This window comes from Amaranthus tricolor, chromosome 2 (assembly GCF_026212465.1).
Source record: "Amaranthus tricolor cultivar Red isolate AtriRed21 chromosome 2, ASM2621246v1, whole genome shotgun sequence".
In the NCBI taxonomy this organism is placed as follows: domain Eukaryota; kingdom Viridiplantae; phylum Streptophyta; class Magnoliopsida; order Caryophyllales; family Amaranthaceae; genus Amaranthus; species Amaranthus tricolor.
The window spans coordinates 16,143,120-16,156,061 of NC_080048.1; the positions used below are offsets into that span (position 1 = coordinate 16,143,120).

The window sequence follows — 12,942 nt, forward strand, 5'->3', positions numbered from 1 at the left end:
TATGGTTTTGGTTTCCATATGGTAATCATTTTGCCGTATTGCTTTGAAACTAATAAGATTTCTTCGAGATTTACTCGAGTATAGTGCATCATTTATTTCTTATTTTGTCCCCAATAGGGAGTATGATGCATGCTTTTCCAGTGCCTTCGATTAATTTTTTTGTTCCTGATATGGTATTGACATTTGCCTTAAGCAATGTTAGGTTTGAAAAATATTCTCGATTTTTCAATATCGTATGCGTTGCTCCACTGTCCAGGAGGCAATGAAATGTTGATCCATTTACTGACATTTCCTTTTCTAAGACAAGAGAAGAAGAGAAAAAAAATTTATATTATTAATATAAAGCTAGAATACTCAATACAAAAAAAAAAACATAAGTAGAGAATTACAACTTATCAAATGAGAAACAAGTTAGATAAACAGAAAATGCATCTAGTCATCTCAAAAGATGTAATTATCTTCTTCTTGGGGATCAAGTTTGTGGAGGTTCACATCCTCAGTAAAGAAATCGGAGACATCTAAGGTGGGCCCAGATGTACTTGCTTCATTTACAAAATTTGCTTATGCCCCTTTTCCTTTGTTTTTCTGGGAAGCTTGATATAAATCCACTAAATGTTTGGCGGTACGACAAGTTCGCCTCTAATGGCCAGTCATGCCACATCTATTACATGTGCTTTTTTGTTTCTGGACTTGTTTAAAATTATCATTTCGGGGGGGGGGGGGAAATATATTTCTTTCATAAACGTGGCTACGCCCACGGCCACGACTAAGTCTATGACCACGACCACGACCACGGCCATAGAAATTTCCTTGTTCAAAAGTATTCATGCCGCTCTTTTCGTGATATTTTCCACGACCTCTGCCTCTTATGAAATAGTTCCCACAACCTTGATGGCGAACATTCCTAGGGGTGTCAAACAGGTCGGGTTGGGTCATTTTCAGGTTCGGGTCATATATAAATGGGTCACTAGACCCTTGACCTGAACCTGACCCATTTAATTAAATGGGTCAAAAATTGAAACCCCGACCTGATCTGTAGCAGGTCGGGTCAACCTGCTAATGACCCATTTAACCTGCTAATTAAATGGGTCATTAAACCCATATATTTCAGGTCATTTGACCCATTTAACCTGCTAATTAAATGGGTCATTAAACCCATATATTTCAGGTCATTTGACCCATTTGACCCAAATATTATATTCAAATTTCATAATAAAATTAAACATGTTTCAAAGTTCAACTATCAATCTATCATCATTCGACATTCATCATATTCATAACAAGATAATACTATCTTGCTAGATGGCTCCATAACAGTCTATACTTCCTAATTAAAACTTAAAAGTCTTCAAGAGTCCATAAACAAGGAAAATAGCACAACAAATTGTTAAGTTGACAAGCCAAAAACAAAAGTATCATAATTAGTTTCTAGTTTCTACAAATCATCACAATCTAAAATATGGTGGCCGAGGAAGATGCTTTTGAGCTGAATTCATGTTGATCGGAACTTTGACATGGACTTGGACTTGGACTAGGGTAACATATGTCTTCTTCTTCTTCAACAACTTTAATCTTCATTACCATCCCACAAAGCTCAACCAATTTTGCTTCATTAACAAACAAAAATATTAACACCAATAAAAGCAACTAACCAAAACCATTATTAACTTAGACATATTAGTGTATAGAAAATTACCTCCTTCAAATGTCCGATCCTTTAGACAAACAATAGCTTGGACAATATTTGGCTTCAAAGCACTTCGATAGCAATCAAGTACCCGACCACCAATGCTAAAGGCAGATTCAGAAGCCACGGTAGATATAGGAATGGCAAGAATATCTCTAGCCATTAAAGAAAGTACTGGATAACGAGATACATTTGTCTTCCAATGCGTAAGAATATCAAGATTAACTGAACGAGGCACTAGTTGCTCCTCAAAATACATCTCCAAATCAGATTTCATACTCACAGTACTATGCTCATTAGAGAAACTATCAAAGTCCTATAAAACAAGCATTTACATCAAATTTCTAAAAGGTAAAGAAACAAACAAAAAAGTAATGCTAAAATCACTTACGGTCATAAACTCATCGGTAGCATCTTCAATATTTTCAACATGTAAACCTCCATATTTTTGTCTTGGAGAAGTTGTAGATAGTTTAAGAGCATAAATATTATAAATTTCTTGTATTTTCTCCCTCACCTTAGCCACTTGTTCCTCATAATCAACACCATCTCCGTAAACTTTTTTGAAGCTCCATTGAACAAATTGAAGCTTAAACCTAGGATCTAACACAACAGCGACTGCCATAATAATGCTAAAATCACTCCAATATTTCCCAAATTTTTCATACATCTTACAAGCCATTTTCTTCATAAAACCATCCGTACTCTCCATCTCACTTTTTAAAAGCAATCTTACCCTCAACACATTAGGAAAGTATAAGTTAGCAGTAGGATATCTACTCCCAGAAAAAGCAAGAGTAGCTTCATAAAAAACTTTTAAAAACTTGAAAGTTTTTTCAATTTTAGCCCATTCTTCCGCAGTAGGACAATGAATATAGTTTGCATCAACTTTCTGAAAATGAATTAAAGCTTTCTTGTAATACAATGCACTTTCAAGCATTAAATATGTGGAATTCCATCGTGTTATGACATCTTGTTTTAAGCCCTTAGAGCTTTGAAGGCCTACATGCTCAATACAACTTAAGAAACGTTGTTTTCTAGCTTGTGATCCCTTACAATATTTCACACTTTCTCTCACCTTAATCACAGCATCATCAATTTCTTTCAATCCATCTTGAACTACTAAGTTCATGATATGTGCACAACACCTCACATGAAAAAATTCTCCTGCATATAACAATTCAAGCTCCCCCTTAAGACAATCTGCAAACATGTCATTTGAAGCCGCATTATCAAGAGTAATGCTAAAAATCTTTTGCAAAATACCCCATTCTTTCAACAAGGAACACACATGATCACTTAAATGAACTCCCGTATGAGGGGGAGGCATAAAACAAAAATTCAACAACTTCTTTTTTAAGACCCAATTATCATCAACATAATGTGCAGTTAAAGTGATATATCCATCTGAGGTTATTGAACTCCAACAATCAGAAGTAAGGCAAATTCTACTACTAATTGAACCTAACAACAAATTGGAAAGGGAGATCATGTCTTACAATTGCAAGAGCTAATAGTTCACGAAAAATAGCAACATCAAATACAGGCAATTTATTTGCTAAACCAGCAGTGGAATTCTCCAATATCATTTGACCAACATCACGAAATGTCCTCATTTTATAATTTTTCACATGACGAATTAAATTTCCTGTCCCCATTTTACTATCTGCCCTAAACGTTTTTTCACATTTTTTACATTTACAAAACAAATTTCCATCTTCATCAGTTTCATCCACAAATTCAAAGTTCACCCATACACCAGATGTAAGTCTACGTTGTCGTTTAAAATTCTTGCCAGATATATGAATTGTTTTGTTACCTTTGTTTTTAAGATCATTCTTAATTATTGTATCACTACTTTTAACCTCCACCACATCTTCTTCTGAGTCAACTTGAACATGTTTAGATTCAATGGTATCCATTACCTAAGAAGAAATACAAGCAGATCAAAGCCCCAATCTTAAACCAGTATTAAACCAAATACAAGCAGATTCAACTTGAACATGTAAGTCTACTTTTAACCAGTAACTTACAAACTAAATAGATCACAAATACAAGCAGATTCAACTTGAACATGTAAGCCCCAATCTCAATTGAAACCAACATTAAACGAATTCAGCTGTCCCTCAAAGCCATTAAAGGAATACAAATCAAAACAGAAAATGAACATTTGAACTCTCAAACCAACATTAAAGGAATAGTAACTTACAAACCAACATTAAAAACAAATAAATATAAACAATTGAACTCTCAAACATCAAACAAGCACAGTTCTAGCAAATGAACATCAAACATCAAAATCAAAACAGAAAAATGAAATCAAACAAATAAAATAAAATCTAAAAACACAAAAAATCAAACATCAAAATCAAACACAAAATCAAACATCAAAATCAAACACAAAAAAATCGAACACAATCCAAAGCTAAAAAAATAAAAAAAAAAACAGAAAAATCGATGTATGAAAAATTTTATCTTTTATCTTACCTTGGTGCCGCAGAGAAGATGAAGGAGAAGAGAAGAATGTGTAGGAGGCCGTAGGTCGCTGTCTCGCAGAGAAGATGAAGGTGTAGGCGAGAAGAGGAAGTGAGGAGGAGGCGGCAGTCTCGCAGTTGCACAGTTTAGGAAGAGGAAGGAGGCGGAAGTGAGGAGGAAGTGAGGAACTGAGTTTAGCCGTTTAGGGTTTTATGATAAAACTTTTATCTTTTATCTTTTAGGGTTTAGTTTAGTAGGGATCCGGATTTCTGATTTCAATTTCAAATTTTCAATGCCTTCCTTGCACAGTTGCACGCTGCCGCCAGGCTGGATCACATTATAACATTACTTTTAAATATTAAGTTATTTAAAAATTAAAATTTTCAATGGGTTAATAAATGGGTTAAATATGGGTCGACCTGACCTGATTGACCCATTTAATAAATGGGTTAAACATGTTTTTTTCGGGTTTAAATATTCAACCTAAACCTAACCCATTTAATAAACAGATCAGGTCGGGTTGACCCATTTAATTAATTGGGTCAAAAATCTAAACCCAAACCCGCTAATTTCGGGTCGGTTTCAGATCAGGTTAGCAGGTCGGGTCAGCTTTTGCCAGCCCTACACATTCCTCTCAATCATATTTGTTTCATTAAAGGGCATAGTCCCAACCGGTCTCCTGTTGTGATTTTTCAATAATAGTGCATTATTTTGCTCCGCAACAAGAAGTGTTTTCAGCAAATTCATGATATTTCCTGAAATGCCTTTCATGATATTGTTGTTGTAACAAAATGCTATTTACGTGAAAGGTTGATAATGTTTTTTCTATCATTTCTTCATCTGTTATTATTTGTCCACAATAGACTAATTTTGATTTTATCAGATGAAGGGCTGAATTATAATCACTGATTGAATTGAAATCTTGAAATCTTAACTCTCGCCATTCATCGATGGCCTTTGGGAGAAGTACACTTTTATTATGGCCAAATCTTTCATTTAGCTCTTCCCAAAGTAATTTTGGGTCCTCATAATTGGTTTATTCATGTTTGAGACTATCGGTTAAATGATGTCTCAAAATTGATGCAGCTTTTGCCTTATCTTCCTCAATTTTTATGGGATCTCTTTCAATACCCTTTCCTTTGTCGGTGGGATTAAGTTCAATTATTGTGCATAATAACTTTTTCTTTTTAGATATAATTTGATATCTGAAGCCCATTGTATAAAATTATTTCCTGTTAATTCCAGGGCATTGAATTCTCTCTTTTTGAGATCAGCCATTATTTTCTACACTTGAGAAAATGATAAGGTTATTTAATGATTTTGTGTATCATCAGAGATATTAAAGCATATTAGTCTTATCTCCCCCTGATTTAATATCTCAAACATAATAAGCAAAATATAATTATAAATAAAAATAAAATAGATAGTATTAATAGATGATAAAACAAACAAAAAATAAATACATATTGCTAAACAAATGCAAGATTTATAATTTATTTTTGGATAATTAGGTAGAGCATTAACACTACGAGTAATACAATTAAACCCATAATGATAAGGAATGCGTCTAGTATTTTACTTATATTGTCGGCAATTGGATTAATGTGGGTGTTTGTATTGTTTGCCATGGATGGTCGAAGGAAGAAGAAGATGAAGGAAAAAAAATTATTTATTGTGTTTTGGATAAGGTGTGATTGGTGTGTGTGTGTTTGTGACGGGTAGAAGTCTCTATTTATAGGGGGTAAAAAGGTTTTTATTATTATTATTATTATTATTATTATTATTATTATTATTATTATTATTATATATATATATATATATATATATATATATATATATATATATATATATATATATATATATATATATATATATATATATATATATATATATATATATATATATATATATATATATATATATATATATATATATATATATATATATATATATATATATATATATATATATATATATATATATATATATATATATATATATTCAGAATAGAACCCTTGATGATTCACTTAAATTATAATTTTCGGACTACTCTGGCATTCATCCCAGGCTGATATTTTTACAATTAGAAAAGGATTTTATGTTATGTAGAAATAATGTGGTCATGTCTGCTAATAATCTGTGTTATAGGTAAATTAAGACAATTTATTATTATAATGTTAAACAAAATAGAATCAAATAAAATCGTTATTTATTATTATTTGAAGGTGAAATTAAATTTTATGAGTTTATTAAGTGATTATATAATTTATAGACTAAAATAACCAAATGCATATGCACATAATATGATGACATGATCAGATAAATAGAGATAAAACCGTCCATAAAGGCGATAAACAATGCTAAATTAACCAGTCCATAAAGGCGGTCATTACAAAATAATATTAGTCAGTCCATATAGGCGGCTGAAAAAGTAAAAACGAACATAAAAATTAAATGACATTATTAAAATAAATTATTTTATGGGTTAATAGTCTGAAAACGTTTGTTACTAGTTTCTTCGCTGTCGTCATTTTTTCTTTTATTATTTTCTTGTGGGACTGTAGGATCATTAGTAGGTTGGACTGGTGGGTTATCAGTAGATTGGGGTGGCTGATTAGTAGGTGGTTGTGCTGGTGGATTAGCTGCATTATTGGGACTTGGCATTGAGTTTTCTTTTATATGGGTATTATTTGGATTATGTCTTCGCAATTGATTTGGATCACTATTAGCTGGGTTGGTAGTAACAGATATACAATTTTCTTCAAGGATAAAGTATATAACGGTGTTAGTAACACCTTGGATAATAATATTGATACCATTTGATTGTTGGTCCATATTGTGGCTAAAAATGTTATAATGTTTTGAAAAAATTACCTTCTTGGGTTTTGAGAGCGAAAAATGGTGCTGATAACGTGTTAAAAGGTAGGGAGAATATAAGAAGAAAAGTAATATAAGAGATAAACTTATATCAGTTTTTCTTGTATTTCATTATCTGTTGTGACTCAATACTACACTACCTTACACATATATATATATAGCACAAGGAAAGGGAAAAGGAATAAATGTAGTACTATTATAAGGAATAGATAAATCCACATGATAATGCATTCATTGTGTGGTTATATCAATCACAACAGATAGAATTATATTATACTTCATATCGAATTTTCCAAACGTAAAAAAAAAAAAATACCATCTTGAAGTATTAACAATTCTCACTGTTAGAACTTCGAAAAAAAAAGAAAGAAGGAAAGAGGAGAATGGAGTCGGAAGAGAAGGGCAAAGGAAACGAGAGATGGGAAGCTGCGATCACAAATCTGACGGAGATGTCTGGAAATCTGGAATCTCTTCAGAAACTTCTCTTAAAAAAAGCTGTCTTTGTTGATCAAGATACTTTCTATAAAGCTTCTCTTGCTTCCAGCCATGCTCGCACAATCAAGGTCTTGTCTTTACTTGATTACCTTTTCAATCTCTTTCCTATTTTATTTGTATTCTTTTTCTTTGATTCAATCATATATTTGCATTGCCTTTCGATGTGTTAGGTGCATTACTTCTTCATTTTGTTGGGTTCAAAGTGAAATTTCATGAGGGTTTGAGTACCTATTGTAAATTTTTGGGTTTTTTTCCTGGATTTATGCAAAATTATGGTCGTTCCCTCTTGATATATTTGTGTATGATTTAAGATTTGATTAAGAACTTTAATGGGGAATTTGTAGAGTTGCTGAACTATGATTAATTGAAGTATATATAGGTATAATTTGAAGTATTGATCAAGTCGAATGAGTTGCTTGCGACTTCTGAGTGAGTTACTCAACTCAATTAACCCCTCTACTTTAAGTGATCCTATATCGAATGATATTTGAATCAAGGAATCTAAATTGATGACCCATATTGATTTGAAATTCAATATCGTCTTGCACGAATGATGGATTTCTGGTAAAAAAAAGACCAAATTGCCAATATTTAATTGTTCATGTAAGAGATGATGGTATGCAAAACAATATCAAACGTCGACTTAGAATTTTCCTTTTGGATCTAGTTTTAAGGAACATTAGTGTATGACAGTCACGCTGATGGCCTGTTTCCATTGTCATATCGTCACTTCAATAGGCAGGTTCTTCTAAGTTTGTTGTATTGTGTAGAAATCTGGCATAAAATTTTCTTTCATTAAGGAAAGAAGAAAAGAGGAAAGTAATGGGCTTGCTATTTACTGCCAGTTTTATCTTGGGTTAAAGGATTTTAGTTCAGTGAACAGGGAGAAAACTTCCTGATTCTGAGTCCTAACTATTCCCACCCCACTCCAATATTTGAATATAAGAAGGTTGAGCCCTCGTAGGCAGTGGCGGATCTAGGACTGCGATGTAGTGAGAGCACAATTAACACAAAAGTAATTCAATTTTTTTAAAAATAAATCATATATATATATATATATATATATATCAAATAATAATGTCAATTCAACCATATAAAATTACATTTTATAATATATATTTCGATGAGTTTTCATATCTTGAAATGGACAAGTAGTAAGATCATTTGGAATACTACAAAATACATCTTTCTCAATAAAAGTTAACAAGTAATCATTCATCCATTTATCTCCGATTTTATAACGCAATTTTTTCTTCACAATATTCATCACAATAAAAGCTCTCTCCAATGTGGTTGTTGCAACGGGTAGTATCAAAGTTAGCTTTAAAAGCAGAATTAGAAGGTTGAGCCCTCGTAGGGTGTTGTCTCATATAATTAATGTAATTTGTGTTTGGTTAGCAATGATGAAGTCACACAATAGACAAGAATAGAAGGAAAATTAGGTTGTTCTGTCACCTTTGAATTTCATTCATTGAAATTTTTATTTATTAAATTCGAGGGGAGGAACTTAGGAAGAAGCATATCCATTTCTTTCTCTTCCCAAATTTATTTCCAAATAAAGGAAAATGGACCCTAAATTTTTCTATTTCCTTTATATCTCTTCTAACTCTCTCATCCATAAACAATGTAGAAGTGTAGGTATTAAAAGTAATTGCAATTTGCATCATTTGTTTAGGACATTTATCAAATTTATATGCAGCGCTTACTCATTTGGTTGTCGACTGACACCCTTTGGGTCCACACTTTGATTATAATTTGTTTTTTTCTTTGTATAGGTCCTTGAGCAAAGGGTAGCGACTTTAGAACGAGAGCTGGATGCTTCTATTACAGCTGCTGCTCATGCTCGTTCAGAAAAAAGACAAGCTGAAGCAGCTCAAAAGGCAGCTGAGTCACGCACACATGAAATTACGAAAGAGCTCGAAAACACATCAAGTATGGGCATTTCTTTCCTTGTATATGTTTGCTCACAAATTTTCCTTGATCTTAATATAATATGTTTACTGCAATTATGGTTGTCCTTCTAAGCTTCAATATAGCGAAAAGAAATTATTTCTCTAAAGGTAAAGGTGAGGGTAAAGGACTGTTGCAATATCCTGCACAAGGCAGGGTCAGAGTGGGGGTTTTTCTTTTTTCAGAAAGAGGCAGACATACCATACCCGGTATCCTCAAGGAAGGAGTAAAGAGGGATGCGCACAGTCAAGAAACCCAAATGCTCTATCCATTGAGCCACAAGTGCTTTATGTTTTTTAAATTATTCCTCTCCGTTTCTTTTTTATTTTTGTGGGCTAGAGGATGCTAGTGATCAGCGATGACACAATCAACACGGTGTGAGGCAGACAAAATTGGGTGTAAATTCCAGTAATTTCCTCTTGGAATCCTTGACTTACCAAATGTGGCATTGCTGGCTTGCTGCCTCTAACTTTAAAACCATTTGTGACACCTCTAACTGTATCGATGTGTACATCATTTTCTCTACTAGATAGTTCATCTATCACTAATCTCCAAATGCTTTACATCAAGGTTGTGAGGCGGACAACAAATTCTTTCATATTGGGCCTTTTTTCTGGTATTTTCTTCCTCATTGTCCATATTTTCTATTTAGTTTACCATTGACTTTGCTCCTTGGTCTTCTGAATTATGAAGATCAAACATCATTTGCTGTTTTGTTATATGATCATTTAAAGGTTCTGTTAAAGTAAAATTTTCTGTTTCCAGTTATCATTCCTAAGGGCATTACTTTGAATGCAGAGGTATTCGAATTGCATATGCTAGAGCTTCGTGCAAAACAAGAGGAAATCACCAAGAGAGACAATGATATCAAACTGCTAGAAGCTATTATCCAGACACTTGGAGGAAAAAGTCCAATTCAACAAGCAAGTCGCAACTCTTCTTAGAGCCACTGTAGTTTCATCTAACTTTTATCCATATTTTACTGTAACTTCTAAACATCTTTTGTTGTATATCACAATCCCCTCTATTGTATTTAATTCTCTTCCACTAAAATTCACTTCACTGATTTATTTTTTGTTATCCCCAACTACTTCAGTCATTTTGTTCATTGCTAATCTCTCACACTTTCACTGATTATTCTCTCATAATTTTCACGCTTATAAGTTCAGTTCATTTTAATTAAGATTACTTTTTTTCATGAAAAGAGAGGAAGCTTAGTTATGTATTAAATAATGAGTTGGTAATACGTGGGGAGAACTGGTCCCTTGACCATATTGCGACACTATTTGTACGAGCGTGTACTCCTAGAATCCTTGTTACTGTGACAAGAAACCACTGTCACTTGATTCACTAATCTCCTCATGAATCGCGAATCAAAAAACAGCGAATTATGGTCTGCTTTGGGCTATTCTTAGGCAACTTTGAGCGAATCGCAAATTCAAAAGGCGAATTAGCAAGCGAATTATGTTACACTTTAACAGACTACATAGATTCTCATGGTGGACCCCTTATCTTGTCCTGTTGCTACATTATATGAGAGCCTACCTATTTGCGAATATATCATACAATAGGGAGACTGCTGCTCAGAGTGCAATATATCATATAGAGGTCGCAAGTCAAACGATTCTGGAATTTTGATTTTATAACGCTGCTGAAGGTTGCTCTGCTTAATAAATTTAAGGTGCAGTTTCTGCTTCATCTTTGCTCAATCTTAATTAGTTTCTCTATTTTTTTAATCAGTCTTTAACTGTTAAACACCACATCGACTGAAACAGCAATGTTTGTCTTGTGTTTTCAGATTCTTGGTGAGGCTGAAAGATTAAATTGGATTGATTTTGATGTGGCGCAGTATCTACCACCTACTTCAACCATAGTGCAAAAATATGTTTTCAGTCGCAGTCACTGTAATGGTCGTAAAATGGAAGCGGGTGATTTCATGGTCAATGCTGGATTTTATTCCTATTGCAGTATTCTCGAAAAAAACTTTACGATACGCCTCGGTCGCTTTGCAGTGATATGGCCTTGTTTATGCACTATGGCTTCAATCCTGTTGCCTGGTTTCTTCTGGATTCTTTAGTGCTATTTGACCTCAGTTTAGTCGTTCGCTAACCTTTGACACGAATGCTCAGCTGCAGTACCCTTGGAAGAGAGCCATATTACACCTGCTGTATGGATCAAAAATATATCAATACTCCAGGTAATTATGGTATATCAACAAACTGTTGATATCTTATGGATTTTTCATATGTTGCTCACTGAAATTCTTAAATTAAAAAAATGAGGAACAAGGACTAGACAAAAATGGTCTTGAGGGTGCTCAACTCTGGACTGAATTTTATGGTTTGAAATGGATTTTGTACTATCCTACATTCATACTTGCGAATATTTGATGAACAATTTCATGCATTCCATGATGAAGGAAATTGTAAATGATGAAATACATTTCCTCCCATAACAACATACTTTTGAACTGGTCTGTTTTAAGTCTGAATCGTCTGTTGAGCTGGAGACCCTTCAACTCAGCTGTTATAGATCATAATTTTGAATGTTTCTCTTTGGTTTCTCTTGTTTAAGGGTTTCTCCAGGAGAAATGGGTTTGATATTGGGTGGACTAATGCAGCTTTGCCACCAACCACAGACAACTCTTATTATTTGCAATTCGTAAAAGCTTATTATTTGTTAGAATTATGCAATTTCATCAGAGTCCAGATTGTAGAACTGACAGCAATTGGTTTTGATTGATTTTACAGGAAGCTTATAAATTGACGAGATTGCCAGAGACCGGGTTGAATCGCGTATGCTATGTATGTTGATTTTCCAAGACAATTGTTGACTTGTGGATTTGTATTTACATTATGTTTGGATAGAGAAAAATAGAGGAAAAGAAAGAAGAGAGATTTAGAAGGATGAAAAATCTTATATTTGGATAACAAGAAGAGAGGGGAGGGATTTGGAGGGGAAAAGTTTGAAGGGAAAATATAGAAAGTTTTGTTAATAATATGAATTTTCCTAAGGTGGAAAGATTTAAAAGGAAAATACTATTTTTCTTCCTTTTTCTTTCTCTTCTCTCCTAAACAAACAAGATGTATTCTCTCTCCTTGTTCCTCCCCTTTCTTTTCCTTCCTTTCCTTCTCTTTGTTACTTTTCTCTCCTAAGTTTCTATCTAAACATAGTGTTAGACTTGAATCTCCTATGTATGTTGATTTCCCAAGATAAGATGGAATCATTTTTAGAGTGTTTGGATGAAAGAAAATGGAGGAAAAGGAAAAGAAGAGATTTGTAGGGATGAAGGATCCCTTATTTGAATAACAAATTGGGAGGGTAGGGGTTTGAAGGGATTTAATAGATGTTTTTAATCAATGTATTAATCTTTCTAAAGTTGAAAAGATTTGAAGCGAAAACTCTTATTTTTCTTCTTTTTCCTTCTTTTCCCTCTTAAACAAATAAAAATTTCTTCC

At 33.2% G+C, this 12,942-nt stretch overlaps 1 protein-coding gene across 1 annotated transcript; it reads left to right on the top strand.

Annotated features, from left to right (window-relative positions):
* The first annotated feature begins 7,348 nt into the window (after positions 1-7,348).
* LOC130805047 (uncharacterized) lies at positions 7,349-10,537 on the top strand. Its single transcript, XM_057669647.1, has 3 exons — positions 7,349-7,602; positions 9,310-9,466; positions 10,283-10,537. The coding sequence occupies exons 1-3, from the start codon at positions 7,423-7,425 to the stop codon at positions 10,426-10,428; spliced, it is 483 nt and encodes a 160-aa protein (XP_057525630.1). The 5' UTR covers positions 7,349-7,422; the 3' UTR covers positions 10,429-10,537.
* The last annotated feature ends 2,405 nt before the right edge of the window (positions 10,538-12,942 follow it).

Bases quoted from the DNA above. Each gene is read 5' to 3' on its own strand.
- LOC130805047 (XM_057669647.1), top strand. From the start codon at position 7,423: ATGGAGTCGGAAGAGAAGGGCAAAGGAAACGAGAGATGGGAAGCTGCG. The intron at 7,603-9,309 runs GTCTTGTCTTTA...TTCTTTGTATAG, and splicing joins GCCATGCTCGCACAATCAAG to GTCCTTGAGCAAAGGGTAGC. The intron at 9,467-10,282 runs GTATGGGCATTT...CTTTGAATGCAG, and splicing joins AGAGCTCGAAAACACATCAA to AGGTATTCGAATTGCATATG.